Genomic DNA, 18,754 nt, shown 5'->3' with positions numbered 1-18,754 from the left:
CAAGATTCTTGGTTTTTCCTTTTCTATCTGTGTCAGTATATACATATTGAGAAAGCACAACCATTTGCACACACTATCTTTTAGGGTGTGATAAAAATACCACTTATGATCAGTTTTAATCAGTAAACTCATTTGAACAATTAAAAGAGATTAATAGGCCGGGCATAGTGGCTCACACCTATAATCCCAGCAGTTTGAGAGGCTGAGGTGGGCTGAACCTTTGAGCCCAGCCCAGGAGTTCAAGACCAGCCTGAGTAACCTGGTGAAATCCTGTCTCTACAAAAATTACAAAAATGAGCCAGGTGTAGTGGCATGCACCTGTAGTTCCAGCTGCTCGGGAAGCTGAGATGGGAGGATTGCTTGAGCCTGGGAGGTGGAGGTTGCAGTGAGCTGAGATTGTGCCACTGCAGTCCAGCCTGGACAAGAGAGCAATACCCTGTCTCAACAACAACAACAACAAAAGATGAACACATAATAAATGCATATTAGCTACATACCTATTTATGCCACCTTAACCTGTCTCTAGATGTAATGAATATTTTTGCTTTCTGAGAATATGGTCATTATCTAGGAATGTGAAAACTGCAAATTTCGGCATTTAGGAAGTTACGTTTTGTATTTTTATATTTGTTGTTTGGTAAATTATTGATGGACTCTTAACTGAAATGATGTAAGAGAGTAATATATTGTACCTTTATGTAATTTTTAGTTCGAGACAGAGTTCGGACAAAGATGGAGAGGGATATACTGGTGGAAGTAAATCATCCATTTATTGTCAAATTGCACTATGGTATGTAATCTTTTTTTATTCTTTTATTTATTTTAATCCTTATTTATTAATATGGAATTAGAGAATTATGATTTCCTTTCACACAATACTATAACAGGAAATAAATACTTTAGACTTAGTATATTCAGCTATGTAAAATGTATTTGTCTGAAATAAATATCAGTATTTAGTTATTAGTTATATGTCCTTCATTTTTCTAAGTTGATTAACTTGTTTAAAGTAACAAGATAGTGTTTTTCACTTACCTGTCTGGTAGTATTTATGTACTTTGCTAGGCTGTAACTTCATAATCTTAGACTATAAACTATTGTGATAATTTACATAAAACATTCAGTTGCTTGTTCATAATGACCACACTTATCTGTTTCCTGGTTATATTCCAGAGGACCATGTAGTTATGTTAGTCTACTTGAGTTATTTTTTTATACTTAATGGGAGAGGACTACCAGTAAGAAGCAGTAGATGTAATGGAAAGAACATGAGCTTTGGAGTTAGACATTTCTGAATTTGAATCATGGCTCCATTCCTAATTTAACATATGGTTGAGATCAACTCTATCTATTTATCTATTGTCCATCTATCTCTGATATAGTGTACTTTGTCACTTCCATTTTTCTATATTTAAAAAAGTAGCAGCTGTTGATTTTATTCTTAGTGTAATTTTGACAAATAATACATTAAAATATATACCCAGTTATCACTATTAAAATCCCATAATAAATTTCCACCCATTATTCTTTTACTCCTTGTTATACTAATAGAATAAAAAAAGTAACATCTAAAGACCTTCCCGTATCTGTAGTAGGTCCATCAGTAAACACTTATTGTGTGCAAAAATACTGTATTAAATTCAGTGGGCTATAGAAGTGAAACACTTTTTGACCTCAAGAAATTTATAACCTATAGAGAACACAGAGATGTAAAGAAATTAATTGTATAAATCAAAATGGAATAAGTACTATTAAGGAGGTATAAATATAATAAGATCTGAAAAGTAGCAGCAAGTAATTTCAATGAAGAAGAGGTTGAGGAAGCTGTTGAAAAATGTGAAAAGGGGGAAATCCTGGAAAGTTTAATAGAGGAAGTGGCATTTTTCTTCAGCTTTATAGAATTTGTAGATTTTCAGTAGGTTTGATAGGCTAAGTTTAGGCAATTGCAGTATAACATGCTTCATAAATTAGGAAATTTTTGGTGGTAGAAGTTCTGTGTAAAGCCACATTCAAGGGTGATTATGTTCTGGGAAGGGGTTTATAGCTATTTCTACACTGGATTAAACACTGGGTTTAATTTTGAGATGTTATCCATTAATGGACCATGTGAGTAAATACTGTAAAATTCTAAACATATATTAATTTAAAAGCATACTAAGCTTTTTAAGCCTTTGAGATTATCCTGTTACTATATTCTAATTTTTAATTAGCCTTTCAGACTGAAGGGAAACTGTACTTAATACTGGATTTTCTCAGGGGAGGAGATGTTTTCACAAGATTATCCAAAGAGGTAAGTATCTGTACATTTTTACTGTATTTTCTTGAAACAAAACTAAGAAAAATCACTTTTGTTCTTCCGCTAATTACATTTTTCCTATTGAAATTTTAAATGGTAACTACTCTGTTTCATTGCATAGTATTTGGTAATGTGCCTGTTAATGGCATTTTCTATCATCTCAATGTGCTACTCATTATTTTCTTAGGCAAAAGAACAATATGAATAACTGGATAAAGTAGATACGGGCAAGCCTAGGACTTTGGCTACTCAAGCTACCTAAACACCTCTGGGAGTAGTGTTTATTCATTTTAAAATAGCTTTATGGAGGTATAATTGACATACAATAAACTGTACATACTAAAGTATACAATTTTATAAGTTTTTACATTTGTATATAACTGTGAAACCATCATTACAATAAGAATAATTAGCATATCTGTCATTCCCGAAAGTTTTCTTGTGTCCCTTTGTGATGCCGTCCTCCTGCCCTAACCCTACTGAATCTGCTTTCTGTCACTATTTGGTTTGTACTTTCTAGGAGTTTATATAAATGGAATCATATAGTATATTCATTTTTTTTGTCTGGCTTAACATAATTACTTTGAGATTCATCTATGTTGTATGTACTAATAGTTTATTCATTTTTATTGATGGGTAGTATTACTGATTGTATGGATACATCATGATTTGTTTATCATTCACTTGTTGATGGATTTTTGGGTCATTGCAGTTTTTGATATTACTAATAAAACTGCTATAAACATTCATGTACAAGTGATTGTATCATATGTTTTCGTTTCTCATGGGAAAATACCTAAGAGTATAATGACTGGGTCATGTGCTAGGTGTATGTTTAACTTTTAAAGACACTGCCAAACTGTTTTCCAAAGTGATTATATAAATTTTACATTCCCACCAGCAGCGTAAGAGAGTTTCAGTTGCTCCACATCCTTGCCAACATTTGGTATGGTCAGTCTTTTAAAATTTTTGAACATTAGATTAGTTTTTAGTGGTATCCTGTTGTGGTTTTGAATTACATCACACTAATGACTAATGATATTGAGCATCTTTTCATGAGCTCATTTGCCATCTATCCTCTTGGTAAAATGTCTGTTTAAATTTTTAGCCTGTTTTTTTATTGGATTGTTTGTTTTCTTATTGAGTTTTGAGAGTTCTTCATATATTTTGGATGTAAGTCCTTGATCATATATGTTATTTGGAAATATTTTCTTCTGGTCTATAGTTTGTCTTTTCATTCTCTTAACAGTGTATTGAAAAGCAGAAGTTCTTAATTTTGGTGAAGTCTGATTTATAGGATTTTTTCCCTTTATTAATTGTGTTTTTAGTGTCCTTTGTAAGGAATATCTGCCTAATCACAGCTAAAGATTTTCTCTTATGTTTTCTAGAGGTTTTGTAGTTTGCATTTTACATCTAGATTTAGGATCCGTTTTGAGTTCATTTTAGTATATGGTTACAGGTATGTGCAGAAGTCCTTTTCATTTGTTCACATAGATAGCCAGTTGTTATAGCATCATTATTGGAAAAGTCTGTCTTTTCTTCACTGAATTACCTTACATTTTTCTTGAAAAACAGTTGATCATATATATGAAGGCCTATTTCTGGATACTGTGTTCTGTTCATTGATCCATTTGTTTATCTTTATGACAATACCACACTGTCTGAATTACTGTACCTTTATAATATGTCTTGAAGTGAGGCAGTGCAAATCCTTGAGCTTTGCTTTTCTTTTTGAAAGTTTGGCTCTTCTAGGTCCTTTGCATTTCCATATCAATTTTAAAATCAGCTTTTCACTTTGTACAAAAATGTCCTGCTGGGATATTGGTTGGAATTTTATTGAATGTATAGGTCAATTTGCAGATAAGTTACATTTTAGTAATATTGAGTCTTTTAATTAATGAACATGGTATCTTTCTCAATTTATTTAGGTCATCTTTAATTTCTCGCAGTATTGTTTTCAGTGTAGTTCTTGCAATTCTTTTGTCAGATTTACCTCTAAGTAAATCCTGTTTTTAATGTTATTGTAAATAGAATTGACTTCCTAATTTCAATTTTAAATTGGATGAAAACACAACCGATTTTTTGTGTATTGAGCTTGTTTCCCACAGTCTAGCCAAACTTAATACTTCTAGCAGCTTTTAGAAATAGATTTCAAAGGTTGAGAAAGTTTTCTGTAACTCTTTTTGAGAGTTTTATAAAAAATCAGGAATCAATTTCAGATTTATTCAAATGCTTTTTCTTCATTTATTGAGATTATAATTTTTTTAGTCTTACTGTGGTGAATTACATCGATTGATAGTCAGATGTTGAACCAACCTTGCATTTATGGATGAACCCCACTTAGTCTTGATGTATTACCCTTTTTATAAATTGTTGGACGATATTTGCTGAATATTTAAGAATTTTTGCATCTATTTTTATGAGGGATATTTATGATTTTCTTGTATTATTATGTCTATTTTTGGTATTAGAGTAATTCTGACTCCATAGAATGAGTTGCGTGTAGTTTTTGCCTCTTTAACTTTCTGGGAAAGTTTATGTAGATTCAATGATAAATTGCCCTCAAATGATTGATAGAATTCACCAGTGAAGGCATCTGAACCTGAAGTTTTTCTTATAGGAAAGTATTTAACTCCAAAATCAATTTATGTAATAGACTTGGGTTATTTATTTTTGAGTGAGCTTTGCTAACTTGTGTCTTTTAAGGAATTTGTCTATTTCATCAAAGTTATGAAATTTATCAGCATAAAAATGTTCATAATATTCCCTTATTGTCCTTTTTGTAGTTGTGGAATTGTTAGTGATGTCACTGCTCTCACTTTTGATGTTGGTAATTCATGTTTGCTCTGTTTTTGTTCTGCTTAGCTTCACTAGAGATTTATCAATTTTATTACTCTCAAAGAAACAGCTTTTGGTTTCATTGATTTTTCTGTATTCTATTTCTGTTCTATTACATTGTTTTCTGCTTTAATCTTTTTACTGCTTATTTTATGTATTAGCTTTTCTTTTTCTGGTTTTTAAGATGGGAGCTGAAGTTATTGATTTGAGGCCTTTCTTTTCTAATAATGTAGGTGTTTAGTGTTATAAATTCCCCTCTGAATACTGCTTTAGGGTCATCTCACAAGTTTTGATATGTGTCATTTTTATTTTCTCTCAGTTCAATGTACTTTTTGATTTCCTTTCTATTTCTTTGACCCATTCATATTTAGAAGTCTGCTTAATTTACAAATATTTGGGCATTCTTCCACATATCTTTCTATTGTTGATTTCTACTGTAATGTTCTTGTGGTCATAAAGCATACTTTGTATGACTTTAATTCTTTTAAACTTATATTTGCTTTATGCTTCAGAATGTCATGAATCTTGGTAAATGTTCCATGTCCACTTCAGAAGAATGTGTATTCTGCTATTTTTGGGTGGTGGAAGGTTCTATAAATGTGGACTGGATCAAGTTGTTTGATAGTGATATTAAATTGCCTATATTCTTTCTAATTTTCTGCCTATTCTACAAATTTTTGAGACAAGGATTGACACCTTTTTACTTTATGAATTTGTATATTTCTTCTTGAATTTCTGTTAGTTTTTGTTTCATATATTTCAAAGTTCTGTTATTAGGTACATAAACCTTTAGGTTTATTATTCCCTCTTGATGAATAGACCCCTTCATCATTATGAGATGACATGACTGACTTTATCCCTGGTAATGTTCTTTTCTTCAAAATCTTATTTGATACTATCATGGTCACACCAACTATTTTCTAAAAAAGTAGTGTTAGTTTGGTATATCTTTTTCCATATTTTAACTTCGGCCTATGTGTGTCTTTATATTTTAACGTGTGGTACTTAAGGAAGCATAGTTTCCTTGTTTTTTAATCCAGTCTGAGAGTCCACGTCTTTTAATTGGGATATTAGACCTGTTACATTTAATATGATTATTTTTGTAGTTCTATTTAAATCTACTATCTTGCTATTTGGGATTTTTTTTGTCCCATTTGTTCTTTGTTCTTTTTTCCCTCTTCTCCTGGCTTCTTTTTAATTACTTTTTTTTTTTTACAATTTCATTTTTATCTCTGCTGTTGGCTTGTAAATATTATCCATAACACTTTGTTGTGTAATTTAATAGTTACCTTAGGATTTGTAGTATAAGTTTTAACTCAGAGGTCAGGAAAATATGGTCTTCAGGCTAAATTTGGCCAGTTATTTTTCTTTGTAAATAAAGTTTTATTGGAACACAGACATACTCATTTGTTTAAGTATTGTCTGTGCCTTATTTTGTACTTCAATGGAATCATACTTGCATAGTCATTTTTACTGGATAGCAGGCATGGTGGATTTAATTTTCTTACATGCTAGATACCTTTATTTTCATATAAATAGTATTTAGCTTTTTTCTAGGATGCAGTTCATTTTCTTGTAAACACTTTGATCATTTTGGGCCTTGTGTTTAAGCTTTGTCATGTGGGACTAGGGAAGTATTCAGTTTAAGATTAATTTTTCCTCGGTATTAAGCATGTCCTTTCTTATACTCTAACAAACACTCTTTGAATTATGAGGCTTTTCACTCTAACTTTTGGGAAGAGGAGCTATCTCAGTCCTTTGTGAGCTGAGTGGGTTCTTTCTTTTAATCTTTTAAGGTTTTTCTTTTCCTGGGCTTGGGCTTGGGTAGTTTCCTCAGATCCATGTTTGACTATATATATATATATGTTTTTTTTTTTTTTTTTTGAGATGGAGTCTCAGTCTATTGCCCCGGCTGGAGTGCAGTAGCGTGATCTCAGCTCACTGCAACCTCTGCCTTCCGGGTTCAAGTGATTCTCCTGCCTCAGCCTCCTGCATAGCTGGGACTACAGGTGCACAGTTAGCCTGGCTAATTCTTGTATTTTTAGTAGAGATGGGGTTTCACCATGTTGGCTAGGCTGGTCTCAAGCTCCTGACCTCAAGTGATCTGCCTGCCTTGGCCTCCCAAAATGCTGGGATTACAGGCATGAGCCCCAGTGTCTGGCCCATGATTGACAATTTTTTATTAGATGGCAGACATTGTGACATTTAGCTTGTTAAGGTGATGAACATTTTTGTATTTCTGTAACTATTATTGATCTCTGTTCTGAGATATGAAACTAGTTTGATCATTATAGATCTTTTAAAGTTCGTTAGATTGGACTAACACAGCTTTCAGTCGGGTTAATTTTGCTCCACTACTGAAGCAAAATCCTTCTGATTACTTTATCTGATGTCCTATGAATTATGAGATTTTCTGCTCTGTCTGAAGGCAACAGGAACTATTCCTGGCCCATCGTGAGTTCATCGACTGGTTCCTCTAACCCTTCGTTCTTTTCCTGGTTTAGGGTAATGTCCTCACTCATATGAGCTGAGTATTTCTCCACTGAATACTTGAAGGAGACTGTCTGCATATCTACAGAGTTCTCTTTGTGCAGTTTTCTCTTCTCTAATACTCCATCCTGTGAATTTTGTCCTCCTTCTCTAAGACTCTCTGTTCTGGCTTATCTACTCAGGAAGTCTTTCAGGCTCCACCTGACTTAGCCCTCCCTGTACTACCACTTGGAAACTCTTTCCAGGTAGTAAGCTAAGGCAGTTGTGGGGCATACGTCATTTGTCCCCTGTCTCTCAGTATTCAGTGTCCTTTGTTGCCTGATGTCCAATGTCTTGAAAAGTATCATTTCATACGTTTTGTCCTGTGTTTTAGATTTTTCAGGCATGAGATTAAATCCTGTCTTTGTCTGCTTCATTTTTCTTTAAGTAGTAGTCTGGGAGTAGCATTTTAATTGGGTGATAGTAGTTCAATGTCTTACTTCCAGAATTTACAGTGTAGAATGTGGGAGAGCTACTGTTGATTCCCAGAGCTCTGGAACTTGCTGTGATAAAGGAACAGTGTGTTTCTGGTATGCTAGCCAGTGCTTAAGTGGCTAAGGTCTCTGGCTTATATCTGTCTACCTCCAGTGTAGAATGTGCCATGCGTGAGCATAGGGTGTGTTATTGGTATATTATTAACTATAGAACATAATTCAATATCTGAAAAGGATTGTCTAGGACCCCCTTCTAAGGAGGGTCTTCAAAGGACCTTGTTAAAAACTGATACCAAGGCATAGAAGGACAACAGTATAATAAGGCTCCATTATTCATGATTTCTTGCGTTAGATTTTAGAAGTGTCACAAATATGTTTGAGAAATTCTTGTAGTCATTTCTAATTTTCTTTTAAACTCTTCAGACCTCCATTCTCGATGTGGGACTATCTAAACCCATACTAGCACAGAGATGCAGTCAGTAAGTTTTGATTCCTAAGTCTGGAATATTAGGTAAGAGCAAGCATTTTAAATGCGTTACCCAAAAGATGATAAATTAGTACATTGATTGAGCAGCCTTTTAAAAAATGATTCAATGGTTACTTCTGTAGACAGCTTATTAATAATTAGATGTTTGTTGGTTATACTTCACTTGTGTGTACAAAAAATTGTTAATCCAAAATGAGGACATGTTTTTATACCTTAGAAAAAGACTTTTTAAATACATTTTTGTATGTTTTAAAGAATTTTATAATGTATGTCATTTGTATTTTAAAGGGAAAGATACCTACCCAAATTTCCCTTCCTCAAAATGTACACACACACACACACACACACACACACACACACACACACACACACACAAAAATACACAGGTAAACAAACGGAACTCTTAAGCTGTGCTCTGTTTTCTTTATTGAAGAAAATGTGGTAGAATGAATGGCTGATTATTGTAAAGCTGTCAGTTCTTCTAAAATTAATTTATTGGCTTAACAAAATTCCAAATAAAGCCACAATAGGGATTTTTGTTTGTTTGATGTTGACAGAATTATTTTATAGTTTCCTTGGAAAAGTAAACAAATGCAAAGAAATAATATTTTTGTTTGTTTGTTTTTTGAGACAGGGTCTTGCTCTGTCCCCAGGCTGGAGTGCAGTGGCACTATCCTGGCTCATTGCAGCCTCAACCTCCCATGCTCAGGCAATCCTCATGCCTCCGCCTCCCGAATAGTTTGGACTACAGAAGCGTGCCCCACTATACCAGGCTATTTTTTTTTCAGTAGAGATGGGATCTTGCTATGTTGCCTAGGCTGGTCTCAAACTCCTGGGCTCCAGTGATCCTCACGCGTTGGCCTCCCCAAATTCTCTTGTTTAAAACTTGGTAATGTGCATAAGCAAAACATTATAGTATCAACACAAGATTGGAAACATACTGTATAGCCCAAAAATATCCTGTTATAGATTACTTACCATATATCATTATGATAAAGGAAGAATCACAAATTGTGGCAAAGAGGTTGTTCAATAAACAGTATTTGAGAAATTGCTTAAATATTTCCAAAAATCATTTTAAAATGCCATCTCTACCATATACAAAAATAAATCTTACATAAAAAAGCTAAATCTTGAAAAACAATTACCCTATAATAAAATGCAGCTAAATATTTTGTTGACCATTGGATGGAGAATGTCTCCTTAAACATTAAAATAATGAAGGAAAAATCATACAGAAGTCATCATACATTTGACTAGCAAAAATTAAGGATTACTGAACATCAAAAACTAGCACAAAATTGGATAAATATTTGCAGCTAATATGATAGAAAACTGACATTTTTAACATTTAAGTGACTTGTACCAATTGACAAAACAGTAAGTCAGTAATAGAAAATAGGCACAAACATTACTGATAATTCACAAAAAAGTAGAAAGACTACTAAACATGAAAAACAATGTTCTGCCTAAAAATCAAAACTTAAATTTAAAAAATAATGCCATTTTCACACATCAAATTTGAAAAGGCTTTTTACAGGGTATATTCCATGCTATCAAGGATGTGGTAAGACAGATGCTTTCGTAAACTGCTGATGGGAGTGGCAATTACTATAACCTTTTTGGAAAATAATTTTATCGTGTATGTCAGGAATCTTGGACTATTTATGCTCCTTGACCCAGCATTCCATTTTTTAAAAAAATTCTTAATTCATTTTGAGAAAATGATCATAAATATCAGTAAGATGTACATATGCATATTGCAGAGTTATTTCAAATAGAGAAAAAATGGAAATAACCTAAATGTCAAGAAGGGGAATGTTTAGGTAAATTACAGTAAATTGGTATGGTTATATTGTGCAGCTATTGAAAACTATTTATAAATAAGTTTTAAAGACATAGAATGCTTATGATATAGTATTAACTGGGGATAAATGAGGTCACTAAATAGTACTTATACAGTAGTGTGATTTCAACTGTATTAAAATACACATACATAGACACATTCACACACAGATATGTACAAAAAATTTGAAAAGCAGATGACAAAATATTAAAAGTGCTTTACTCAAGAGTACTGGAGTTTAGGATAATTTTCATTTTGTAGGGGGGGCAATTTATGAGTAGGACGATTAGTGGGTTGGAAAGCATTATTGGTAGTAAACCTAAAATTTGTTTTTAGAAAAGCAAACATTGCATCACAGCATGTGGCAGAAGTGGCTTCTGGGAAAGAGTTCATTCTTATGGACAAGTATCCCTGAGTTCATGTCTTGGGCCTCCTTCTTAACTAGCTGTGTTATTTTGGACAAGTTACTTAATCACTCTGAGTTTCTTTCTCCATTTGCAAGATGTTCCTAATACCTACCTCATAGAGTTTGGAAGCTATAATAACATAATGATTGTACAGTGCCTGGCACGTAATTGCTACTTAGTAATGTTTTATTTGCATCTATCATGAGGCTTTCTACCAAGACAACTTCATGACAAGGTGATAGGCTTGCATAACTGTAACTAGGCAAAGTTTTTTTCTAATTTTAGTTTTAAATAATTTTTATTTAGGGTTTTCTTATGTATTAGCTTTCAGAGAACATTCTTATTATCCTTGGTTAGAAGTTGAATAGGCAACAATTATTTTTATTCTTAATAAAAAGTCAAGTGAAAGTGATGTTTTTATATTTTTACCATTATAATATTCAAATTAATGCTCCCAAAACTTAGATAATAAACAATCTTTGTTTTTCTATTCATCATTTTAAAAAGTAGTTAGCATATCAGAAGTTATTAACTACTAATTCTCTGCAATTTTACTAGTAACCTGGATCTGCATTGTGAAATGCAGTGGCCGTAATTCTAAATGGGCAAGCAGGTTGTAAGCTATTATGACATGTACTTTATGCAATTTTGAGCCTTCTTAATAATCCAGAGGTTTCTTTATGAAAATAACCCATTTTTAGAAAAATATTTGATTTCGCCAATCTGGAGTTCTTGCTAAACCTTAAAAATTACATCTAATGGCTGATTAGTGTCCAATTCTATGTGTAAATGAATACTCACTAGTGAATGAATTTAGATGTAAACCTATAATAATAATACCATATGGTTATATATATAGTTTTTTAAAGTTTACAAAGCTTTTTTTCCACATAAACTGATTTGATTCTTACAACAACCTTGTTAGGTATATACAGCAGATATTATTGTCCTGTTTCACAGATTTAGAAACTGAGGCCCAAAGGGCTAAGTGACATGTCTGATATTACACTGCCAATTCTGATTTCAAGTTCATTACTCTTCACTTCATCATAGCAGCCGTATTTCCAGACACAAAATGATTAATACAGTGCCATTACACTCGTATACATTACTAACAGAAGAGGCTTGGATCCACCCCTTAGGTCAGAGATGAGTTCACAATTGTGTGTAAGATAAGGGTTACTAATTTAACAACTTGTGGCAGTGTAGTAAAAACTTTGGGTTTGTAGAGCCCCTAAAAGTGAAATTTCTGAGAAATGATACTAGATAGTAAAAGAGAGAATGGTATAAATAGTGGAATTCTCAGACCTAAAACAAAATACCTTCTATATTTCAAATACCCTAAGGGTTGCTATATTATAGCAGATTACTATAATTAATATTGGTATTATGAGGCTAAGTCACTTTATAAAAGGTGAATCTTGTTCTTTGCATTTCGTGTGAGAAGTTATACAAACAACATAATGTTTCAGAAAGATTTACATTAAAATGGTTAATATCGAAGAGACACATTCTTAAAGAGTTTAGTTTCATTTATATAGAAATCTTATTTCTCTGGTATTGCCAATAATTGTGCCAGTCAAATAAGAATTGACTGTGCTTATTATCTTATTATTTTCCTAGATTTGTCTGTCTACTCATTTTGAAAGAAGTATTTTTAAATATACTGAATATTGAAAGAAAGATCAAATGATAAATCATTATTTTGTTCTAGGTTCTGTTTACAGAGGAAGATGTGAAATTCTACCTCGCAGAACTGGCCCTTGCTTTGGATCATCTGCACCAATTAGGAATTGTTTATAGAGACCTGAAGCCAGAAAAGTAAAGCTGTATTCTTTTGTTTTCATGTTGTCTGTATTTCTGGAACTGCTTTTTGTCAAACTCTGTTAGATCTTTTAAATATTATAGGGAATTCTATATGAATTATATGAAACTTATTTGTAAAAAGTAATCTTTGTGAGACATACATTGACTTTAAGTTAATCATTTAAATTTTTTACATATATTAAATAGATACTGACCTATCTTAGTTTTATGATTTTTATGTAAATGTTTTATGTAAAATATTTTATTCCATCTTGTTGAATGTGAATTTTGATTTACAGCATTTTGCTTGATGAAATAGGACATATCAAATTAACAGGTATGCAGATTTTCTTATTATACCCTTAGCCGCTTGATTCATATTTTTTATTTTAATATAAATTTGTCTAAGCCTGTTTTTTCTCTTTCTGAATTTGATTTGCAATTTATTTGTCTCTTTAGTGAATTAAATGTTATTTGATGGTTAGACTGCTCTCAATATGTTCTAATTGTAATATTAAGAAATTGTACATTAGATACACTTATCCTAAATAAGAAATGATTGTTTTCTAGGAAACAATACATCATCTTAGTTTGAGTCTAGACAGAAGGATGTATCACAAGTAGTCATCACATTTGAAATATAGTGACAACCTTCCCTCCACCTTCCCTAACTCCTGGCAACCACTTATATGTCCTACATCTCTATAATTTTGTTATTTTGAGAGTGATATAGAAATAGAATCATACAGTAGTCACACTACTGAGCATTTATCCTAGAAAAATAAAAACCTATGTTCACATAAAAGCCTGTATATGAATGTTCATAACAACTCTATTTGTAATAGCCCAGGACTGGAAATTACCTAAATGTCCTTCAAAAGGGGAATGGATAAATGTAAATTGTCATACTTCCATATGATGACATACTACTCAGCAGTAAAAAGGAAAGACCTGTTGAGACATCCAACAACTTGGATGAATCTCAAGGGCATTGTGCTGAGCGAGCCAGTCTCAAAAGGTTACATGTGTTTTCAATAGATAGTAAATTCTGTATTTTATTATTTGAATGCTTGAACAGAGATAAGATGAAGATGTGGTCTTTACAGATAATTTTAAATAGGTACAGTTTAAAGGTAAGTTGTTTTAAATTCCTGTGTATACTGCATCAATGCAAAAATAAAATATCAGTTACCTCAAAAGCTGACATAAATATGAAAAAGTTCAAATAAAGTTTAGTGACTCTTATTGATTCACAGCCTGATTATCTTTTTCATGTACAAAAGAAATGATGTGGGTTCGAAGATATTTAAAGAGAAAAAGGAAGGGAAAATAACAGTAGGGAACAGTAGAGTTTTGAGATTTTTATATAATACATAAATTTTATTTTATAGCAATTAAAAAGATAATTAAAAATTAATTCCTCTTTTCATTTTTGCTTAATAAAGTATACCTCTTTTGTCAGAGGTGAGAAAGAGAGGTGGGAAAAAGAGTAGAAAAAACCTATTTTTCTCTCTCTACATTAAGGTTAATTATGTAAATAATGATGCCAAGTTTATTTGTATTTAGTGTTCTCGTTTTAATTCTGCTTTTGATAGATTTTAGAGACTTAAACTGTCTGAGGAGGGAAGAATAGATAGGATCAATGTTAATTTATAAGCAAGGGACACAAAGCATGTAACAGGAAGAAATGTGATTTATAATTTTTTTTAACAATTCAATTTATTTTCCTTGCAATGGCACAAACATTTCTTTTAAAGAATGTGTACAATAATAAATATTGGATAATTTACAGTTTTATGATTATAACCTAATTCAAGGTTTTATAATGACTACATTTATGGATTTACCCCGACAGCATTCCAATGAGGTTGGTTAAAGTATGACCACTCACAGCAAGTATTTTAACCCATTTATGCCTGAGGCTGCAATGTTTTGAATTTTTGCAGTCAGACTTTGATGATGACCTTGAGCGGTAGAATATAAATAACTCCCACATGCTTAGCGTTCCAATAATGGAACACTAGACATAAATGGGTTTAAGAGTTCTTTTATAATGTTTCTTTTGATTTATTTTATATTCTTTATCTTTCTCTTTAATTTTTCTTGTTTGCTTTCTTTCTCCTAGGGAGGGTCTTTGCTAGCATTCTGTTTTCCAAAAATAATTGCAGGAGAATGGCAATACTTTTTTTTTTTTCACTAGTCCACTTTAAAAATTCTCCAGACATAAGGAATGGACCTAGTATCTGGAATGACAGGCTACTCTGAAATTACAATGGACTATAGAAAGTTTCCTGTTGTAACTGTGCTTTGAGTCTGGCCTCGTTCTGAGATTATGATTGTTATAACAGATCAGTAGAATGAGAGTGGATGAGAGTGGATATTCCCAAAGATCTACATCCTTGCTAATATATTACTTATATATTATTATATTATAAAACTTAAGTTTTTTTCCTGAAATCCTGCATCCTTTTCATAGTCTGTATAAAATCCCTTGCATAGTTCATATAAAAATAATTTTATAATATGACTTGCCTCTTTAGAAAAATTATTTCATCATAATATCCCATTAAAAAGTACAGCTTGAATACAGAATTTATTTGAACTGTGATTGCTATAATCTGTTGCATTTTTTAAATTTTATTTTTTTTAAAAGACAGAGTCTTACTCTGTCACCCAGGCTGGAGGGCAGTGGCAGGATCACATCTTATCACAGCCTTTTTAAAAATTATTATTATTATCACAGCCTTTAACTCCTGGGCTCAAGCCATCCTCCCACCCCAGCCTTCTGGGTAGCTGGGACTTCAGGAACATGCCACCACACCCAGCTATGTTTTGTGTGTGTGGAGACGGAGTCTTGCTATATTGCCCAGGCTGGTCTCGAACTCCTGGCCTCAAGCAATCATCCTGCCACGGCTTCCCAAAGTGTTGGGGTAACAGGTGTGAGCCACTGTGCCCAGCCTATAATGTGTTTTCTGAGAGACATAATTCAGAAGCAACTTCTACAAAGAGAGGGAAGAAAAATATACAGTGGTCAGAGATGTAAATCACACAGTACTTGAGCTGAGTATTTAAGAGAAAAATGTATACTTGAGAAAATAATTCTATGTAGTTTTTATAGTTACTTGCAAACTAATCACTGAGATTGCTTTTATTTATAGTAACTATTCATCAAATTATTATATTCTGAGTGTGCTTTTAAAGTTTAAAGTCTTAGAAAAGTCATTTAGATTACAAAGATGTGTAACACTGACCCTCAAACCTACCCCCCAAAATAACCCTTCCATTATGTAGTTGAATTGTACATTTTCTTTTATTTTCAAATTAGTGATTTGGAAAAACCACTGTATAACATATGGCTTGTCTAATCTTGTAGCTAGTTTTATAGTTGTACAATTTTCGTCAGTTGATTGCTGAGCAAATTATAGTTGTTAAATAACAGTTTAGTCAGAAATAGTACGGCAAAGGAACTCTGTGGATTGGCATAAATCTCTGAAAGGTAACAGAAGAATCAGAAAATTCTTCTCTCCCCCCTTCTCTCTGGAATGGCCAAAGAAACTAGTGTTCTTCTCCACAAGCTATGTTATATTCAGCTGAACTGACCTCGAAGACTAGATGTTAATTATATTTACTTTTGTAAATGGAATGTGCAGAGTTTACAAGTTTCAGTATACAGAGAGAACATAGTAGCACAGTGAAAAGATTTTTAAAAATTATACCAAAAGTTAAAATACATTAAGCTATTATCTAAGGATAAGTGATTTTTTTAAATGAAAATGTTGAGCATAGTTAGAAAATCAGTTTTGAGGGGACCTAAAATTAAGTGTTAATGTTGATATTTTATTGTAAACAAGCAATATAGGGCTTATAAACTCTTTTATTTTTAAAATGAAAGTATACTTTACATATATTAAAACTCATCCTTCTGATGTCTTTTGGTGATGGGACTATCCTGTGTCTTGACTGCATCAATGTCAGTGTCCTGGCTGTGGTTATAGTACTATAGTTTTGCAAGATTTTACCATGGGAAACACTGGATAAACAGGATCCCTGTAGTTTTTCATGTAACAGCATGCGAATCTGCAATCATCTCAAAATATAAAGTTTAATTTTTAAAAATCACTTTTGTTGTATGTATAGTTCTGCAAGTTTTGACAAATGCGTACAGCCTTGTAACTATCACCAAAATAAAAATATGAAACAGTTCCATAACCCTCCTCCTCCAAATTCTCCCCTTATAGGTCAGTCCTCCCTTTACCCCAAGCCAACTACCAGTCTGCTTTCTGTTCCTGTATATATGCTTTTTCCATAATGTAATTATGAACAGAGGCATACAGTATACAGCCTTTTGAGACTGGCTTCATTTAATTAGCATAGGGCATTTGAGATTCATCCATATTGTTGGCTGTATCAGTGAGTGTTTTTTTAAATTGCTAAGTAGTGTTTATTTTATGGTGGTACCATGATTTGTTTATCCATTCCTTAATGAGGAGGCATTTGAGTTATTTCCTGCTTTGGACAGTGATGAATAAAGCCACTGTAAAACTTCATGTATAGGTTTTCTTTTTACCATAAATTTTTATTTCAGTTAAGTAAATACATAAGGAGTGAGATTAGTTGATCATATATTGAGTGTATTTAACTAAGTGAGAAAACTTCAAACTGATTTCCAAAGTGGTTGTAATATTTTGTATACCCACCCACAATGTCCAGTGGATCTGTATCCTCACTAGCATTTTGTATTGTTAGTATTTTTTATTTTAGCTATTCTAATAGGCATTAGGTAGAATTATCATGGTTTTATTTTGTATTTTTCTAATAACTAATGACACTAAGCACATTTTCATATATTTATTTCTTTGAAGAAGTGTCTATTCAGATCTTTTGCCCATTAAAAAATTGGATTGTTTGTTTGGTTTTCAGCCTGGAATGTTTTATATTTTTTTAAATTTAAATTTAAATTTTGTGGGTACATACGTGTATATATTTATGTGTTGTATGAGATATTTTGATACAGGCATGCAATGCCTAATAATCACATCAGGGTAAATGGGGTATATCCATCACCTCAAGCATTTATCCTTTATATTACAAACAATCCAATCATATGCATTTAGTTATTTAAAAATGTATAATTAAATTATTTTTGACTATACTCACCTTGTTGTGCTAGCTAATATTAAGTCTTATTTATTCTATTTTTTGCACCCATTATCCATCCCTCATCCCCTAAGTCCCTTCCCCTGTACCCTTCCCAGCCACTAGTAACCAGCCTTCTACTCTATTTCCATGAGTTCAATTATTTTAATTTTCATCTCCCATAAATAAGTGAGAACATAAGTTTATTTTTCTGTGCCTGGCTTATTTCAGTTAACACAATGACCTCCAGTTCCACTCACAATGCAGATGACAGGTTCTTACTCTTTTTTGTGGATGAATAGTACTCTGTTGTGTATAAGTGCCACATTTTCTTTATCCATTTGTCTGTCAATGGGCATTTAGATTGCTTTCTTATCTTGGTTATTAAAAACAGTGCCGCAGCAAACATGGGAGTACAGATATCTCTTCATTGTACTGATTTCCTTTCTTTTAGGTTTGTACCCAGCAGTGGGATTAATGGATCATATGGTAGCTCTATTTTTAGTTTTTTTGAGGAACCTCCAAACTGTTCTCCATAGTGGTTGTGCTAATTTACATTCTCACCAACAGCATATGAGGTTTCCTTTTTCTCTCCATCCTTGGCAGCATTTTTTTATTGCCTGACTTTTGAATAAAGGCCTCATTTTAGGGAGAAATTATATCTCATTGTAGTTTTGATTTGCATTTCTCTGGTGATCAGTGATGTTGAGCACCTTTTCATATGCCTGTTTGCCATTTGTATGCTTTCTTTTGAGAAATTTTTATTCAGATCTTGTGCTCATTTTTTAATTGGATTATTAGACTTTTTCCTGTAGAGTTGTTTGAGCTCCTTATGTATTCTTGTTATTAATCCCTTGTCAGATGGGCAGTTTGCAAATATTTTCCCTTATTCTGTGAATTGTCTCTTCATGTTATTGATTGTTTCCTTTGCCGTGCAGAAGCTTTTTAACTTGATGTGATCCAGTTTGTCCATAT

The 18,754-nt window shown here is 32.5% G+C and overlaps 1 protein-coding gene across 6 annotated transcripts in view; it reads left to right on the top strand.

Moving 5' to 3' along the window:
- Nucleotides 1–18,754, top strand: part of RPS6KA6 (ribosomal protein S6 kinase A6) — a 126,984-nt gene that overhangs the window by 40,498 nt on the left and 67,732 nt on the right. For all 6 annotated transcript variants that reach the window (XM_019018805.4, XM_055375425.2, XM_063703279.1 and 3 more), the window contains 4 exons: nt 710–790; nt 2,211–2,290; nt 12,552–12,658; nt 12,943–12,980. In XM_019018805.4, the coding sequence (XP_018874350.1) occupies nt 710–790; nt 2,211–2,290; nt 12,552–12,658; nt 12,943–12,980 (306 nt within the window). The remainder of the gene's footprint in view (nt 1–709; nt 791–2,210; nt 2,291–12,551; nt 12,659–12,942; nt 12,981–18,754) is intronic.

Source organism: Gorilla gorilla, chromosome X, assembly GCF_029281585.2.
Source record: "Gorilla gorilla gorilla isolate KB3781 chromosome X, NHGRI_mGorGor1-v2.1_pri, whole genome shotgun sequence".
Taxonomy (NCBI): domain Eukaryota; kingdom Metazoa; phylum Chordata; class Mammalia; order Primates; family Hominidae; genus Gorilla; species Gorilla gorilla.
Note: the sequence above shows the minus strand (reverse complement) of the source record. Positions and strands in the feature narration are given on the sequence as shown.